This window comes from Cupressus sempervirens, chromosome 3 (genome assembly GCF_028749045.1).
Source record: "Cupressus sempervirens isolate cs-2001-9-10 chromosome 3, ASM2874904v1, whole genome shotgun sequence".
NCBI classification, from domain to species: domain Eukaryota; kingdom Viridiplantae; phylum Streptophyta; class Pinopsida; order Cupressales; family Cupressaceae; genus Cupressus; species Cupressus sempervirens.
In genome coordinates this window covers 90074583-90095105 of record NC_143120.1, presented here as the reverse complement: position 1 = coordinate 90095105, position 20523 = coordinate 90074583, and the positions used below count along the sequence as shown (strand labels likewise).

The 20523-nt window shown below is 35.4% G+C and overlaps 1 protein-coding gene across 4 annotated transcripts in view; it reads left to right on the top strand.

Moving 5' to 3' along the window:
• LOC149564918 (GDSL esterase/lipase WDL1-like) overlaps positions 1–20523 on the top strand; it is a 119997-nt gene that overhangs the window by 56939 nt on the left and 42535 nt on the right. For all 4 annotated transcript variants that reach the window (XM_089818457.1, XM_089818456.1, XM_089818455.1 and 1 more), the window contains one exon: positions 7673–7749. In XM_089818457.1, coding sequence (XP_089674583.1) covers positions 7673–7749 — 77 coding nt within the window. The remainder of the gene's footprint in view (positions 1–7672; positions 7750–20523) is intronic.

The following is a 20523-nucleotide window of genomic DNA, read 5'->3' as shown; positions in this document are numbered from 1 at the left end:
TATTATTTTCCCCTCTAGCTCTTTTAATCATCAACCTCTATATGTGAAGCGATTGTCAGATGACTTCAAAACCTCAAATACCTAATCAATCCAAAGTATTTGTGATGTCCCCATTTTTAGTAGGTTTCTGCAGTTGGCTTGGTCAGTTCACCATCACGACCCTCATGAGCTGACGATGGGATTTGAGGGTCTTAGTTGTGAGGTTATAGGCTTTTAAGTAGCCTATATTGTATTTTGGCTCCATTTGAGGGACTTACTATTTATAGTAAGTCAAACTGTTGGTTTCAATGAGCTTAGTTGAGTTATAGGAGTTGAGTGATGCTCACTTTTTATTTCGAGCTTCGGGTTTGGGCTTCAAGAATCTTGGAGGGAGCATCTATTTATAATAAGTCACCTTGTCAAGTTGATTCACCGTCTTTCATCATCAGGATCACTTTAGTGTTGTCAGATTTCGATTCAGATGCTTCTTCAGTTGTTTTTGCAAGTCGGGTGAATTATTATTATTATTCATTTAAATATGTTGAGGTTGCTATTTTTGTTGGTGTTGTTGGTTGGTCACCTCAGTACCATAGCTTGTTGGAATTTAGACGAAAAACTTTAAATCATGGAAACAAGAAACAATGGCCTTGCATGTCAAAATATTAAGTTATGGTGGAAAAGGTCATTTTTGGAGCCAAAAGCAATTAATAAATTATATTAATGACACATTATTATATTTTAATATAGTGTAGAGGAAACTTTGTAAGTAGAGTTCTTTTCAGAAATTGGTGCCATTTGGAGATTATAAATATGAGGACATTTGATGAGAAAAGCATCCGATTGATTATTATACTTCTCTTGTTGTCTTTGTGACACTTCTGAAGTTCTGAAATTTTGTGCCCTTGCTAAAGTATAAGGGTTTGGGATCTGCAACTGGAGTGTTGTAGATTCAATTCTAAGTTTTCATTTTGAGGATTGCATTTGCAATTGTGCTGAGGTATATAATTGCCTTTTTCACCTACTTTATTAATTGTTGCTAAGGAGAAGTTTAATTTTTCTTGCTGCTGGAGATTGTTTTGGAATTTGTGAAGGCATTTGCTGGAATTGTTATATCAAATTGTGTGCTGGTTAATTTGGAGTTGGTTGGGCACCGGGCATTATTTTCTATCTGCACTTTGGGAGCAACATATCTGCAGTTGTATTTGTTTGTTGGAGAATTCTTTTGCTGCTGCTAGTCTTCATTTGAGAGGATTGTCAAAGCATGTTTACATCTAAGTTCATGGATTGTAACTTCTAATTTTTTCTGGGCATTGTTGATTTAGATAATAAGGGATATTTTATCAACTGGGTTGTTGATATTTTGTGAAAATACAAGGTATCTAAATTGTTATTAAAATCTGGATTTTTCAGTTGTATATTCCCTATGTAATTTCCAAATATTTAAGTTCAAATTATTATTGCAATATCTTCTATTTTTCTGGTATGTTGTTCTATCAAAAATTGCAAACATCAAAAACAGAAAAATGAATTAATTCTTTATCACAAATTGTTTGAGAGCCAACAAGGCTCATTATAGTGGTATCAAAGCTTGCTTGCAAAGTGTTTGACGAAATGTCAAACAACTAAATCATAAAAGAATTTGGTGTTCATTGAAGTTATAACTGGTTGGGATTATTACAGTATTTGCATGTAGAATTATTCTTTCTCGGCAATGAATAATGCATCCAATAATGTGAAACAATTAGGCTTCAAATTTGAAAAATTTATTCTTGAAGTAGAAGTGACTCAATACAAATGATCAAAGGCAAGGTAAGCATAAAGATAACACATAACTCACATGAATTTTACAAATACTTAGCATTCATCTAAGCTGTTGTAGACTAATTTGGCTTCAATAGAGAGATCATTATGTTGTTCGTTTCTTACTGGGAAGATCTTTTGCCGTTCCTTCAATACAGTTGCTTATTGTAGACAAAAGTTCCCATGGTTCTACTGCAGTTACAAATTGTTATAATGAGAACCACTGTGCACTAAATCTCAGCAGAAACATGTGCCACTCCACGGCAATGGCATGTCAGTCTTATTATTTAGGAAAGTGAATGTCATTGAGCTTGATACTCCTCCATGCAAATGACGAGTCTTTGTTCAAGTGTGGATGCTCGCCCATTCACCTGTGTATAATTCAAACACCATCATTTTAATATGTTGATGGTTATGCAAGTGTTCACATGCTGAGATTTCAGAATTGGTGTTGACTCAGGTAGAAACTGATGCCCTCCTTGAATACTTGTCGCTTTACCAACAAATGGTAATATTTTTTGGTCTGTTTGTGTCAAACATCTCTGGCTAATATTTAAGTGCTGAAACTATATTTTATTTCTATACGGCAATTGTCAATGATATTTGAGTGGCTCCTGTTATGTTTGCACTAAAGAAATTTTAATGTATTTACCGTGCTTTGGAGGCTCAAAACTATTACGGACCAGTGTCATCAATAATTGTCTTTTGTGCATGGAAGCACTAATGGAGCTGCACTAAAAGGACTGCAAGGGACATATGCGGCGACCAAGACCATAATAGATGCCTATATGGTGAGTGATGGACACAACTCCCACCGGCACACTAGACTTAGTAGTTTTATTTTAAATTATAGTTTCTACCTTGATCTCTGTCATCGCTGGGTATATGAGCATAAAACATTATTTGACATTGTGTATAAAGCCTTTCCATTTGAGTTGTATATATCAGAGCGTAACTTGTGTTGTAGGCATCTTCTCAAGATCCCTAGTCTTCCCTAAGAGGCGCCCTTTGTGCTAATCATAGCACAAATCTTTGAAGTTTTATTAATAGCACATCAATAGACAAAACTCCTCTCCATAAAAGCTAGAGGTAGATAACTCCTCAATGGGTAAGTCTGTGTTTAGGTGTTCCTCCTAATATCTTCATCTCCTTGCTTTTGGATTTTGATCGTATGTGTCTCTATTTGGGCACTAACTAGTTATTTGTTCCTCCCAATAGTCTCTGAGTCACTTCTTCAACATTTGATGAGTCACCTTTCAATGATTGAGGTCTTCTTTTCTTATTATTGCGACACTGTACAACACTTCCATTCTTGGTCACTCATGACGCTAACTTGAGGACGTATTATTGAAGACATACTCTGCAATTTGTAGAATCACTGTAGACTAAACAAATGTTGCCTCAACACCCAACCGCAGGGAATTGAAGAGTTGACGAGGTCAGCCCACAAAAATGGCATTGATCCCATGTTCGAGCAGAAGATCTATCCTCTATCGCTTACCCCTGACTTCCAGCATTCAATGTGGCTCCTCTGAACCACTGTGGCTTTGGTTCACTAGTCCACTCAGGTTCCATTCGGCTTCATCCATTCTACTCATCATTTGCACCGCATATCATAATTGCTGCCTCCCCAACACAGTGCAAATCAGAGCTGGATCTCACATCTGAAGTAAAGACATCAGATGTGAGAAGACATTGGTGACTCATTCCTGCAGACACTGACACAAGTTTGCATTGCATTGGTTTGAGATGAAGATCCCACATCACCGGCTCCCTGCACTGGTTTAGAAATTCTAAAGCCATCAGCCACATCTGCTCACATCGGTGGGAACTCAAGCAATCTCCAAATTCTGCCACTCAAGCACACATAAGCATACAGGCCTGCATATTCTTCTGTGATCTGTTGTTGGCACATTCATAGTACATGTTGGGTTCTTCCTCCACACGGACCAAGCAATCCAGCGAGGTGTCATTGACCAGAAACCCCCTTCTCTTTGTAACCCTTCAGTGGAGATTAATTGCATCCCCATCAGAGATCATAAATATTTTAATCAGTCATCTGGGTCTATTAAGGAAGCATGTGTTGACAATAGATTTCACTTTCTTTATTCATTAGGCCTCACCAGGATCGAGCGGCTCTGATGCCATGTTAAAATGTAACTGCTGCAAATGTGACTGTAAATACTGAATATCAGAGTATAATTTGAGAATTCCAAATAAGACAGCATTTATTTATTTGGATACCTTGTCTCTTGGATTCAATCCATATAAGTATTCAGACTAAGAGCCACATAATGAGCGGATTTTGACTGTACATTATGTGTCCCTTGGTGAAGAGGCATGAAGTCACATAATCAACAATCAAGACCTGTTGCTAATTGGGCATGTTTACTAGATAAACAAGTCTTATTGTGACCTCTGATTTACATAGAATGATGGATCATAAACTCGATCCAATACATGATTGATATTTTGTAAGGAAGTATTGCACAATCTCCAAGAGAGGTATAATCTGAATGTACAGATATGCATACTCAGTTTGATATAATAGTTTCAGATAATTAGAAGGATAATCACTTGTGATATTAATGGCAAGATAAATGCATGCACAGCTGCCATAATTAGTATTTGACTGATGCTATCATACCGCAACACTTTTTTTTGTTTTTTTTGGAAATGATATAGAAATTGGGTAAGATGCATAATCAGATTTTCAGAGATATGGATAGAGTTAGGCCAAAGTAGAGAAGGATTTCGGACATCCATGCCAAGTTGGGCTAAACACTTAGCTTTCTTTGTTCAAATCGAAACCCCTCATACATTCTAGGTGTCTTCATTGCTTAATACTTTGATACATGTCTTTCCTAACTTGGTTTTTGCCAATGGAATTGAGTTTGGTTCAAATTTTAATATCTTGATTTCCAATCCCACCTCTTCTCCCTAAATGACTCGAATTCAGACTGCTCACCTCTTGTTTCCTTACACCAACTTGATTGAAAGTTTGTTGTCTCTGATAAGGCTTGATCCATATTGTGTTTGATTCTGAAATTGTCAAGTCCTCTCGGGCTTGATCTGATTTGCCACTTTGCATATGTTTCATGAATCGCCGACTCGCCATTTGATTGTTTATCAAAACTGACTTCATTCTTTCTTTACCAGGTTGGCTAAGGCTTCGACTTGGTGATCAAACTTGAATTCCCTTCACTACTTCAAGACCTAGCATACCTGAGACTTGGACTTGCCAGTATATCCCACAGCCTACACCTACTGATTGCAAAAAGCCAAAAGCAGGGATCCCCATTTGCAATGGGGTGATGGTGTGAAAACCTCACAACAAGTGACCATTAGATTTATTTTTTTGGGTCCATAAGGACTAATTTGGTGATCCCATCAAGATAAATTTTGTGGATCCATTGGGAATATTTGTAGTAATTTATATTTTATGTTAAGTTTGATAATGTTAATAAAAGCCAAACTATTCTACATGCTAAGGGTAGGGACTGTTTCCCTAGAATGTTGGCTTTTGTTATATTTGCTGTTTGGAACTGATATTTAAATAGTTTTGTAGTCTTTTCTAATGTAAAATACGAAGTTAATTTTAACTCAATATATATTTTTTTGAGTACAAAGTGGGCCAGGCCACATATATAGGTGAGAGTGGAACTTAACTCAATATTTGTACCATTTTGCAATACATTTGCGAATTTGACAGTGACGTTTACTGATCACTGCATAGAGCTTCTTCCCCTTATATTGATATTGGCTATTGCCATATGTGAGTTCTTAAGCTGTTGCATCTTTTTTGTATACATCTGATTTCTGATAATAGTTGGTTTCAGAGAAAATAATTTAAGGACTTCATTCACTGGACCCTTGACATGACCTGAAGGTTTGAGAGAAACTAGTCTTGAATGTGTAAATGGAAGCATGATATTATACTACAGCCTTGAAAAATGTGCTCTGAATTTTTTTAAAAGGCCTTGAAATTTGTGCCAGAAAATCATATAGTTGTCTTAGTTAAAGGTTGCCCTGGAAAATTGTGATTTATATTATTTTGTAGTCAACATGTTCGAAAATATTTTGGAGAAAATATTTCAAGGATTTCATTCACTGGACCCTTGACATGGGTAAATAGTACCAATTTTTGTAGAACAGAGTGAGTGGAAGGTTCGGGAGAAAGTAGTCTTGAATGTGTAAATGGAAGCATGCTATAAAGCAATACTAAAGCCTTGAAAAATGTGCTTAGAAATTTTTAAGAAGGCCTTGAAATTTGTGCCAGAAAATCGCATAGTTGTCTTAGTTAAAGGTTGCCCTGGAAAATTGTGATTTATATTATTTTCTAGTCAACATGTTCAAAAAGAATTGCTGTCCTTACATTGCCCTAGTTGGTACATTCAGGAAAGTTGATGTTCTACCCTGGGTGAGTGTGCTCTTGTTAGGTCTGAGGGTTTAGACGTTCAGTTTTGTAGAGGCAGATATCCACTAGTTAATCTTAGCTATTCACAGAGATAACTAAAAATCAGAAATTGCAAAACCTGTTCATAAATTCATAACAATACATAACCAGTCTTCTAAAAATAATAAAATATATAGACATACATAAATGATACATAGAGTTTTAAATTTAATAATAGTGGCTAAAACAGGATTGATGTCCATTGTCTACAGAAGTGGGTACAATGATTTTGGCTTCTACAGCAGCTCAAAGATGTATGTAGCTTAGTTCCTTCTCTTTTTTTCCTGTGATGGTTTTACTTTGAAACACCTGTTTAACACAACAGCAATCTGGAAATGAAATTGCAGCAAACCATAGGATAGCGAAATCATAACAAACCCATCTAAGGAAAGAGAATTACACTGTCAAGTCGTCGGAGAAAACCACCACAGAAAACTGAAAATAAAAAAGTGGTATAAACCCTATCAATGCAGGTAGGTGAAATCCAATGCGTTTATTTTACCAAAAATATGATTAAATGTGAAAAAATAAGGATCTATTCTAGAAAATTGATTAAATTGGTGGTCAAACGATGTACTAAAAAATCATATATCTTTAAGGGGAAAAATTGGGAATATTGCTTTTTTCTTCTCCTATGTTACTTAGGATAGGGATTGACTTAACAAACCAAAAGTATACATGGAATTCAATTTACTTGGGATTGTACATAAACATTAGCATTAACAAGTTGAAGAACCCTTCCCTAAGAAATTAAGTCAATCCCATAGTTTACAAGTTAAACATTAGCATTAACAAGAAAGAACAGACTATTCAGGTTAGATTCAATAAGGTTTGGATCTTCTGTCCAATATTGGATTTCTAGGGTTTTGTTTCACCTGCCAATGTATCTGAATGCACTAAATGACAAACAAATAACTGTTTTGTATCTGTCTTGCCCAAGTGGCATGACTGGTACGTCTCTTGTGTGCAAGTAAGCAAATGAAAGAGTAACAAGTCGAACTAGTCTCTAAGGCCTTATCTGATTCAAGAGAATAGCAAATTTTGAAAACCCTGGCCCTGCTGCTTTAGTACAGACTCCTTTTGTATAGCTTTTTATTGAGAGTTGCTTAGAAAGCTGCTAGTCTGATGGCAGAAGACAAATCACAGAGCAAGGAAGATAGCTTGGAAGCCTATATCCTATTTCTTTCTTTCATTCAGGTTAGAGAATAATTACAGTTATGCATCTACATAGTGGAAAGATACTTAAGATTTGTTAAATTGGTTCTTAGTGATAAAAAAGCACCTTCTCTGCTTATTCATTTGAACATTTTCTAGACCAATTTCACATGTATAATTTCTTATTATATTCAAGCTTTATAAGTTTTACTCTTTATGTTGAATGCTCTTGTTTCTCATGTGAATGTCTATATCTACTAAAATGGAAGATGCTGTATTCAGGGGTTATCCAGTACAACACGAGTGGTTGTAATAACACCCCCACCCATTTATGAAGATGTACGACGAGCTTATGCCAGGTGGGAAGTTCAGGAAGCTTTATCTTTCATGTGCTTTTATTTTTACCTATGTTCTTGTTAATTTGTAATGCTATTTCATGTTCATAATGTGCTTGTTGAGTGTCTTGTTATCCCTACCATCTACAGTGTTTTACTAGCAGTTTCTGGCAATTGTGAAGCGAATTTGCTGCATTTCATCATAAAATAAAACTCTCCAAATCAATAAAGCTCATCTCATTTACTGAATTCAGAATTTTCTTTGCACTGACTTTCATGTATAAGTTGCATCTAATTTATTTCCTCTTCTACTTCATCAGGTTGGAAGCTAAGGTAATAAATTTTAGCAGCACTTTTTTGTTCCGAGTGTGTTCTGCATAATTGTACTCCAGATAATTTTAGCATTTTGACATTTCTTCATCTGTATGTTAGAGAAGATCCACTGAAAATATTCTCTAATTTGGAAATAATGCCATTTTATTGTCATCATTTTTGCCTTTATTACAGTGATATCACGATGCTATTGAGTGTTTGCAAGCCAAGAAATCTCTTGAGCTTCCAAGTTAAGGATTCTTATTCCGATTTCCATCAAATCAAACTTATGTGGTCTAACTTCAAATTTCTTCTAGGGAAAGGGTTGACTTGTTCTGAGTTTTTTCTTCATCATGATTTCATTTCTGACCAGGCCTGACCTATGATTTTAAAGAAAATAATAGCTTTTTTAAAAACATATTGGTCGATTTATAGATACCCTGTTTCATGTTATGTTGTGATACTTAACAGTGATTGCAAAAGGCTATCTACTCTTACAAGTCAAATGATGTCTATATAAAACTCAACTGTCAACATGAGCTTTCAAGCTGCAGACATTTTAAGGACTATAAATCAAAAGTGTGGTTGAAAACTAATGTCTGACGCATCCTAGGAACATTGTTGACCTGCTCATTTGTGTTTGTCCTCAGATTTAGCAAATTGGACACATCAATTATTAAATAAAATATTTTTCTATATTCTGCTTCAATGTACAGATGGCCTTTGTCATCTTATATGTTGCTAACTTTTAAATTTGTTCATAGCTGACAAAGTGACTTGACAGTTTTGAAAATCAATTTATTTTCTACTTATACCAGGCTGGTTATGTTTAATATAATGAAAATAGTTTAGCTTGGTAATCGTTTAATAAGACTTGTAAGCCTCACCATGCATAATATCTGTCATAAGAAGTTGAATAAGCTTTTCACTAATGTATAAAGCTAAGTTGCTGGTTTGGGTTTAGATAAGGGTTTGAAGAACAGTTCGCTGGTAGAGCAAAATTTTGAAATAGGGTTTGGGTTTGTTAGCTATATATATATATATATATATAGACACACATATATAGCCTAGAAGCATGATTTAAGATTAGAATGTCACATAATATCATATAAACAACAAATATACAATAAACTTGTAATCATACCATCACCATCATAGCATCATATACTTCAACATCAAAATATTAAATTGTTAATTACAAGTTCAACTATCATTGTTTCAACTTTCAACTATTGGGGCTTTAAGTTTCAATCATCTAGTGGATAATTCATTATCTTCTTTTTCTTCATCAATGGCATTAGCTGATTCACAAATAGTGCCAAGGCCAATGGGATCAGCTGCACCAATAACATTCTCACTGTCCAAGTCCTTATATGCAGCAACTGCAAGCAGAGAAGTGGAAATATCCAAGCCCGCATGCTCTGCATTTATATCCCACATCTTAGAATCCCCTTCTTTGTATTCATTCTGCTTTTGTGAAAGGCGATGCAAGTTGAAATGCACATAAACTAAGCTCTCCACTCTTCTTGATTGTAACCTATTCCGCTTTATTGAGTGGATGAAATAATATGTGCTCCGATTTCTTTCTAATGCAGATGAAATTAAATTAAATTAAACAATCAAAATTAAATTATTAATGTTATAAAATTAAATTCCAACCTATGAAGACAGTAAATTAAAATTATAAATAAAAAATCTGACATGATTTTGATTGTGAGAGGCTGCAACATTTGGAATCACTGGCCTTGGAGGTATCATCAACTATGAGCATCCTTTTTAAATTGATGATGAAGAGCGATGGTACTTAGGCCTCTTGCATTGACAAAATCTATGAACTCATTTGTAATCAAATTTCGCCAATCATTATTGGAAAAGTCTAAGGAATCCTACCTTGTACCCCTCAAACACTTCTAAATCTCTATATGGTGGAAACCTTCTGTAACATCTGGTTTTCCTGGGTCTAAATTAACATCTATCATACTCAAAGAATATAGTTATTACTGCGTTTCATAGGAAGACAGCTATATCATTCAAGTTCATGTGAATAAGATTTACCCCTAAAATCAGTTAGACAAAATTTCTTAACTTAAAAACTTGAAATATCATCAAATGAAATTATTACAAAAATTGAAAACTACATACCTCGGAAAACTGAGATCGAATTCAAACTAGGGATGCTTCTGCAACCACTCGGGTTAGTCCACAAATACACTATATCAATTTCACATGACAACTATCATCTAAAAACCGCTATCTTAAAATCAAATGATAATTACAATTAAATACTTCTATTATTTAAAATTAGGGCATCACATACCACTGTATCAATTAGGGTATCATTTACCATCGGTTCATTTAGGGCTTTTGATATCGCTATATCACTTAGGGCTTCTGCAACCACGGATTCAATTAGGGCTTCTGATACCACTGGTTCAAATAGGGCTTCCAATACCACTGGTTCGAATGGGGCTTCCAATACTACGGATTCAAATTAGGGCTTCTGCTACCAAGAATTCAGTTAGGGCTTCTGATATTGCTGTATCATGTACGGTTCCTGCTGTCACTCAATCAATTAGGGGTTCGATTTTCCTTTCCTTCCGATTACTTAATTGTGATAGTAACTCAAAATTAGAAAATATACTTATAATCATTATTCATATAAATGAAAGTAAAATGATGGTAACATTGAGATAATTCAATTTAATCTTACCTCCTCATAAATAAAAGTGATAATACCTGTTTCCGATAAACAATTGAATGTATGACTTATCCTTGTCCGATGCACATCAGGCAACTTAAGGAGAGGTGAAACATTGTCAGTGGCTTTACCACCTAACCTCGGACCAAATCTTATCCCCACACGATCTCTAACGAGAAAGGCCCTCTCCACTCGGAATAGGCAGGGGTCATCTTGCCATCCACTGGGCATCCTAGTATTTAACATACCATATGACTTGGCAGTAGGAGATCACAATGATAGGATCAAGCATGAGCTAATATTGTTAACAAATATAATTTCTTGATTTTGTTTATAGGTTAAATCTTCATCTCTTCACCATTCTTTGGCCTATTTGCCAAGTGAATTCCTTGGTGTCATTATATATTAATTTCTTGCCTGGTAATATGTTAAAGCTTTGCAATCATATGGATTGAATCAAGATTATTTCAGTTTCAATGGACTGTATAATTGGTGTAGGCTCAGGATCATTTAGATGATTGGATTCATAAAACACCTTAGATATCATTTCTGTTCATTTCTCTGCTCAAATTAATCACCAGTTCAAAGATACTTAGCTGCATATATGTTTCATCAGGCCAAAGTCTCATAAAGCCTATGTAACGCATACACTATTTTCTCTTAATTTATTCCTCTTCACCTTTAATGGTATCCTTTCCGATGAGTTCCTTGGTGTTTGAACATTATGACATCTTTTACACTTTTCTTAAATGCATGGAAAGAAATATAATATGATAGACAGGTTCTTTGATTCATGGATCTTAATATTGTTTTACATCCTCTGTATAAAAAAGACATTCTCAAAATTATTGATAGTAAACAAGTAGCATGATAATGAATTCTTGTAATTTCTTTTACAGGTTCATCTACACCTCATCACCATAATCAGGCCATCAAGCCGGTGATTCCTTGGTGCCTTCAAATTAGCTTACAAATATACTCCGCACCTTCTTCACCCTATTCTGGCTTTTAGCCTGGTGAATTCCTTGGTGCCTTTAAATTACCTCATTTCAGTTATTAAACTTATATCTAAAATGCATGATAAATGTTTTTCTGAGAAGACAGAGTTTTAAGATGAAATTCAAAAAGTTGCATATTATAACAATAACAGACTTGAGTAAAATAATTGTTATGACAATCGACTGATCTCTAGCAGATTATAATGATTTGATAAATGTTATAGACGGCTACATTCATATCCCTATAGGAAAAGGCAGACTGAAAATAAATATCGTTTGGCTCTATCTTAGATCGACGACTCAAAAGGAAACTAAATACTTGTCAAGAATGCTGAAGAAATCATACACGTTTGCTATAGGGGCGTTTGCATATTAATACCAAACTTGGAAGGAATGAAAAATGTTTCTATGAAATGCATTAAATGCCCTTACGTGTCTTTGCCCTGTGAATATGTAGCTTGGTATTGAATGAGTTCCCAACCCTCGGCAAGACTGTCAGTCGTATGCACAGTTATTAATTGCTATTGCTTCTTCAATTGTTTTGCACGCTAGCTGAAAGGGCTCGAATATTAAATGGCTTGGAATCTGAGAGTAGAATGGATGCCAAAAGCCAGGAAAAAGGTGCTGAGTTACCTTTGAAGTTCTCATTTTATAGATGTGAGCTAGTCCTTATGGCATCCATCGGTTACAAGATCATATTCGGATTCTTTACTCAATCGGCTAAAAAGAATAAAGAGGAGGGAACAATTGAAAAGGAAAGAAGATGAAGACTTTTTAAATAATTCATATTATTTATATTTATCTTATTTGTATCATTACTTATTAATTATTAAATTATAATGGTGCCAAAAATCATTTTATTTATTAAATGCACGTATATAAATTATTATTAAAAATAATATGACGAAAGATAAATTAAAATCCTTCAAGATACGTTTTATATTTAAACTTAATTTATTTAATTAAATTATAAAATAACTCATGCAAGTCTCGCAGATGTATTCTATTTCAAATCGCTAGGTCCTTTACCCGTTTGCCCAGTGATGGTGATGCCTTGCCTAATTCTTTTTTGACAATGCTTCCACCCCTTCGACATGCTCACTGCAAAGAATTTCTACGTAATTAAATTATAAATTATTTAATCATAAATAATCATAACAGTTAACCTTTCATCTTAATTCCATGAATTCACGATTAACGATCAACTAACATGTCATCTTCACTAGAAATCATAACGACTAACTATCTCACCATTTCACTAGATTATAACAAATTAAACTGCCAACTAACTTCATGTGAACCTCAACGGCTATATTTCAAACTAGGTAAAAAATTGGGATGTAACACCTTCTTGGCATATCAAGATATTGTTTGCTACAATATTTCTGTGTCAATGCACAAGCAAGATGTAGAGGACTGGTTATCTTGTTCCATGGTTCTACAACAACTACTTATAATTGTTTGAAGGTCTCCTTAAGGTTCTGTTCTTTTTCATTTATGATTTTCTTCATCTCCTCAAACATTGCATTGAGGCCATCATACACCTCTCTAGTGCAAGGTTTATCCATGTCAATGTAGCAAAGGAAGCCCATAATAGGCTCGGTGAAGTTGCAGAGGCACTCCACACATTCCCACAATGAGCCATCTAATATCTTTTGCTTGATGTTGAGCTGTTGTTTTGCACGATGCTTAATAATAGGAATCCTTTCAAACTCCTCTCTTGAAAAGTTAATCTAGGATCAACTCCAAGGTTTTGGGCGATCTTGCGACCTACTGAAATTCGCTCAGTTGAAGATAAATGTGTTTGTTCACAGGGAGGCCTTTACTGATTTTAACCAATTTTAGATAAGATGTTCAATCTGCTTGCTGTTTCAAAATTAACCACAAAAGAGATGTTTTTGGTATTTTCTGTTTTTAAAATGAATGCAATCCAACAATGCAACTATATGAATTCCCAATTTAACCAAGTGTTAGTAAAGCAAATAACGAAGATTAGGTAACAAAAGATGAAAGAAAATAGCATGAAAGGGAAATTTCTAATAGACATAAACCACGATAACAACACATCTGCAAGTTAAATCGTCGAAAAGATTGGGTAGGAAACCAATGAAAATAGGAGCAATGTTTCCTGAAATCCACTAATGCAATTGTCGATGGAAACTTAGGAAAAATCAAAAGATGTTTCACTTCTCATCGAATTGCAAGGCCGCAAAAAGTGCGCTCATGTGAGACAAGAAGCTATGTAGGAACAATAGGGTGATCTCCTCTCCAACTCGGTACGTCAATGAAATTCGTCAACACACGACAAACGCCAGAACTAAAATATTGCACAATCAAATCAACACAACAAAACTATTGGCTCCATTATTATCATGAACAAGAATCCACAAAAATAGCACACTCTAGCAAGAATAACTACACTTAGAATGAGAGCACCAATAGCATATATTATTGCATCAAAATAACGGTTTGGCGTACATGTTACATTCCTGAATTTATAAGAAATCATCTCCTCAATTTGTGTTGAGAGTGAGAGATCTCTTAATGCAAACATATGCTTCTAAACTAATAAAACAAATCTAATTATGTACAAATTGACTCTCTAAATGGTGCTAAGTAGGGCTCTACCCTTGTTTATATCAATTAAATAGTACATGAGCCTTTACATGTCTTAAAACAAAGAAAGAAGTAGTAGACAAGGAGGAAGTTGTAAGAAGATCTAAGAGTCTCTGGAAGTTCTAAAAATGGAAACTCAACCTCCTCTAACCGTTTGTAGGAGTTAAACTACCATCAGAATGCATTTTCGGTGCATGGAAAGCTCTAATTTTGGAACTAGTAGTTAATTGTCGGTGCACCTCTGGAATAGTGCACCTTGTTGGCAAGCTCAAAAATCCAAAATTTTCTCAAGTGTCAAAACTGAATTTCTAGCTTCTGGGTTTTCTTCCCCTTTATACTAGAGTTATATTTGGATGCTTGCTCTTGAATTCTCTATAATCTCCATCACTTGGGAAGCTTTCGGTAAATCCAATGCTTTGTACTTATCTTTCACTATCTGCTGGTAGTTACTAATCTCCATACGAATATCTACAAAATCATTCAGTTTATTGTCTAATTCTAACAATACCTCTTTTGTCCTGAATGCTTGTCTGATATCTTCTTTTGATGAAGCATCCTCAATGGTTTGTCGAAATTATTGAACCATTGATTGTACTGGAATAAATCTAGGTCTCGACTCATCTTCAAAAATATCAAGGTAGGCATCGCTGTAATACTTCTTAGCTTCCAAAATTTGCCCTTGTGTTTGGTCTTTCAACTTCTGAATATCTTCGTGAAATCCTTCGATTGCCTTATTTTCGGTAGCTATTTTCTCAATCCAATCTTCTAGTTTATCAATCTCATCCATTGTATAAATCTCTGTGAGCATATGATACCTTTGACCCTATGTTGTTTGAAGTGCTTGAAGGTCTTTTCCCCAGGTATGTACCTCATCCATCAACCCAAAATCTTGCTCCACTATGAATACTAGTTTATCCACATTAGTTTGAAGATGGTGTAACAGGTTCAAATTAGCCTATATAATTTGTACACCTTTATCCTCAAAATTGTTACGCCATTTTTGACATGCGCCAAAAAATGAATCTAACTGTACACTTTGTTTATCTCTCCTATCCAATGCCGTAGCGAGAGTGATTTTTGGATTATCTAGGTTAATGGGGCCCACAACTTCATGCAAATAGCCTCTCAAAAGCTCATTTTGCTTCCTCAGCGTCACCAACTCTGATTCATATCTATCCACCTACTCAAAGACCTCCTTGACACCCGTAGTAATAAAAAATTTAGCATTGTCTACTGTGGCCTTTCCTAAGAGGACCTCCTGGATCAGGTAGTCATTAGGAGTCAAATCCTCGATGTCAGCATGTGGAGGAGGGATGGCAACATGTGCAAACAAGTCCTGATCTTGGTTCTTCATTACGAAGGCCAATGTTCGTGCATCACCCTTAGGTGGCTCAGGCTTCTTGATGGCTTCCACTAGCTCATCCATACTCTCCTCTTCGATCAAGTTCAACTGCCACTTTTGTCTAACCATAACCTCCAACTTCAGCCAAGTTGGTGTAGTGCCCATAGGAGACATGTATTTGGATGAAGAGGGAATTTGGCTTCCCAGCCCTTTTCCCTTATTACTCCTTTCTGGAGTCTTCTCCTTCTGAGAAAGATTTACATTTGAAGTTTATGTATTTGTTGTAGCTATAGTTCTTGCCTCTGTATCCTAGGAAGTTTACTGAGGTTCTTAATGTATCTGCCTCTCCTCTGATACTTCATCGGTTGGCCTTTGTCTCAACTCTTCTCTATGTATTGGTTGTCCTCGTTCTTCAGTGACGAGAGGAAGAGGAGTGTTTGAACCTTTGTCCAAGAAAGACAAGTTCTAAAATGGTGGGGGTGATGTAACATTTAGTTTTCCTGGGTCTTAATTAACAACTAACATACTCAAAGAAATACAGTTATTACTTCATTTTCATACGAAGACAGTTATATCAATTTTGTTCATATGAATGAGATTAATGGTTAAAATCTGTTAAACAAAATTTCTTAACTAAAAATTAAAAACACCATCAATGAATTTACTATGAAATTAAAAACTACATACCCTGGAATTAGAGATCGAAATCAATCTAGGGGTGCTTCTGTAACCACCCAGGTTAGTGCACAAATACCACTATAACAATATCATATAACGACTACCATCCAATACTGCTATATCAAAATCAAATGGTGATTACCATTAAATAATACTATATAAAATTAGGGCATCACATACCATTGTATCAATTAGGGCATCGATTACTATTAGATAATTTAGGGCTTCAGATACTATTGTATCACTTAGGGCTTCAATTACCATTGTATCATTTAGGGCATCGGATACCACTGTATCGATAAGGGCTTCAAATACTATTGAATCAATTAGGACTTCAGATACCATTGTAACATTCATTTCCTTCCGATTGCTTAGTTGTGGCAATAACATAAGTTTAGAAGATATGCTCATATTTATTATTCATAGAAATGAAAGATTGATATAACAATCCATCAGATAAATCTTTCTCTCGTAACTAAATGTAAAATAACTGGAATGATGATAAAACTCAATTAATCTTACCTTCTTGCATAAACATCATAAAAGTGATAATACCTGTTTCTGACAAACAATTGAATGTATAGCTTATCATGTTTGTTGTACGTTTGACAACTTGGGGGGGAGGTGAAACATTGTTAGGGGCTTAACCACCCAACCTCGGACCTTAACTTATTCTCCACACAATCTCCAACGAGAAAGACCCTCCCTGCCCGAAATTGGACTTGGAACATCTATCATCTACTGAGCATCTTGGTATCTAACCACACCACTAGACTTGACAGCAGGAGTTATAATAACAAGATCATGCATGAGCTATTAAATAATATTATTCTAGATTTAATGTATCATATTTGACTTATATTTTTTAGGTCATTGCAGATTCATTCCACCTCTTCACCATTTCATGGCTATCAGCTAGTGAATCCTAGGTGCATTAGAATTTATAAGCTGACTGCCCCTTTGTCACCTCTTCACCATTGTGACTTTATTGTTGGTGATTCCCAGGTGCATTGGATGAGCATACTTCTCTTATTATACATTTATCATGGTTTAAAATAGTATAATTCTTGCTGTTGATATCCATACTATTTGTAATGGTTCATTCAATCATTATAAGACTCCTACAGTTACCATTTGACTTCTTAGTGGTGGTTTAAGATACAATGATATTATAAAAACAACGAAAATGGGAACTCTATGAAATTTGCAAGAGGCCATCAACAAAACAACATATAATAATCTCAGTCCTAATAATTGATTATTATGCCTAGCCGTAGGTGTAGTCGGACTTACATTCAAAAAAGATGAAAGTATTAATTTCGATGGAAAAACATTCATAACCTGATATGTATGTGAATGAAGATTTGACTTGAATTTGGCACCCTTTCATCCTCTAGCCGGAACTCTTACTCGGCTTAGTTATATCACCCAAATTCCACAATTGCTTGGTTTGGAAATTTGCAAGGTACTAGTGGAAGTAAGAAGAAAACAGTGAGGACATGGAACTTGACTTAAACCGACGGGGTATATGGTAAATGTAGCAGAAAAGGATGGAAAGTTGGGGACAAAGGTGTCCAACTCCTATCACAACTTCTTCTTGTTTTTTCAACACTTAACCTTAGTATTCTAGCTAGAATACTTGCTCGGCTACGTTGAAATCATACAAACAAAACAAGGTTTTATCAAAGGTAAATTATAGATGAATCAACGACAGATTGAACATGTTTCAATGGCAGATTGTGGATGTATCAATGGCAACTGCAGACGTTTTAATGGTAGATTGTAGATGTGTCAAATGCAGAGATACTGATGTAACAAAGCAGGGTTGAATTGGTTATTGAGACAAGGGATTCTGAAAACGTAGCAAGGTAGGGAGAAGATCGGCACCCAGGAAAAAGGTCCTCCCGTCTCTTCCTCACGACTTACATATATGGAGAGCAATCATGACTCCTTGGCTTCCGTCGGTTTCAAAAGATTAAAGCCGATTCAAAATTCCAAGTAATAAATCAATTAAAAACAAAGAAGAGAGAAAAGATTAAAAGGTTGGAAGATAAAGTTGGAAAGATTATAATTCAAATGTTTATTATATCTAAATATTATTATAATTTTATATTATATATATGTACATGTAAATATATTAATGGGGTGACATCACTTTATTAAATTATTATAATATAATGGTGCCAGTTCATTTTTATATTTATATGCACATATATAAATATTTATTATTATAGTATGATGAAAGATCAATTAAATTTTTTTGAGGTACGTTTTATATTTTAACTCAATTATTTATGTTTCTCAAATTATTTATTTAAATAGCTCATGCGGGTCCCACAAATGTATCCTGTTTCAAGTTGTTAGGTCCTCAACCCATTTGCCCAGTGATGGTGATGCTTTTGTGCCTAATTCTTTTCTAACAATGTTTCCACCCCTTCGATGTGTTTCTTGCAAGGAAATTCTCTGTAATTAAATCATATTATCATAACAAGTTATTAATAATCATAACGACTAACTGCCCATTCAATTTCATGAATTCGTGATAAATAATTATGACGACTAATCATCTTATCATTTCATAAGATTATAACCAATTTAATTGACAACTAACTTCATGTCAACCTCAACGACTATATTTTAAATTAGATCAAAAATTGGGATGTAACAGGGGATGAACCTAGAAACTCTTGTGATTGAGGTGGCGTTTGGTTCCAATCCTCTCCCAAAGGTTGATTCATAGGTGTATCTCTTATCTTATCACCCCACCATTTCAGTTCCCACAGGCATAAAATCAAAATCAGATATGCTGAAAATGTTTCTTTCTTGCCCACCCTGTTCATCAATCCCTTGTTGCTGTTCATCTTCAGAAATGGTAACTTGAATAGGTTCCTTATGAATGGATGGCGGTGTCACAGTGGAGCTTCTTCTTCTCTCTTCTTGAGCAACCTTGGCTAAACTAGTCCTCTGACTCAAAGGGAGATTATCTTCTTCTTCTTCTTCATCATCATCCGCTTCAATGATGGTTTCAAGCATAAAGGGATAGCAATAACTTTCTTTTATATCTTTTTCCTTCTTGTCCTTCTCCCTATAGGTCCAACCTTAGCTTTCTTAGGAGTTGAAGGAGACGCTTCTTCCTCTTGAGCTAGTGGTGTCACCTCTTGTGCTTCTTGCTTTGGTTCCTTCTCCTATTCTTGTTCCTATTCAGGCGGGGGCACTTGTACAATATCTTGAGCCTAAGCTGCTTCTTCATTTTGAGGCTCTTCATTCTCGGGTGCTTGTGCTGCCTTTTCTTGAGGCGCTTTAGATTCAGGCTCAGCTTGTTTAGGGGAATCTCTTTTCCTCTTGTTTTTGCCTTTATTTTATCTAAAGTACCCAACATCCTTGTCATGTTTATATATTGTTTCCGGCCTAATTTGAGATTGGGCAAGGAATGTTAGCACTGTAACTTTTGCACCTTTACCCTTTACTGGCTGTGCTATGGCTTGGAACTGGGTCAACTTCTTGATCCAGTCCCTTGTCAATTGAATTATGTGCCTAGCATTGTGGTTTATATCTGCATTTTCATCCTTGTCGATCTCTGCATTCATAATGGGCCTATCATATATCTTGTCTCTGTTATACAAGGGATCCAAGACATCTTGAGTATCTTGTTGAACAGCCTTGAGCAGGACCTTTATCTTTAACGCACTCCCTGCCAAATAGAGAGTCATCCTACAATAATCCCTTATTTGGATATCATAGTTGTCTGTTGCATCCAATGATCTTTAATGGCATCTTTGTGCACAAATTGTTTCCCTGCCAAATGTTGAACTTTGCCAATATTGTCAAAATAAGGATGAGGGGAGTTGTAATCTTCCAAGGGATATTGAGCCCACTCCATGTCAAAAGTCATGATATCTTGCTTCTGCTTCACCTCAAATGCACCTATAGTTATAGGCCATACCCATGTCTTCTTATGCTGTTTTCTCACTCTGTCATATGCAGATGTGAGCTGTTTTGCAATCTCCAATAGAATGAGCCTATCCGATGGATATCTTGGGAGTTTCTTCGCATTCACCGTTGTACCAACTACCCTTAGTTAAGTGAATGTTTTAAATTAGATGTAATAGGCGCCAATCTTTGCGATCCTTGTTGTTGCCTCTACTGACATCTTC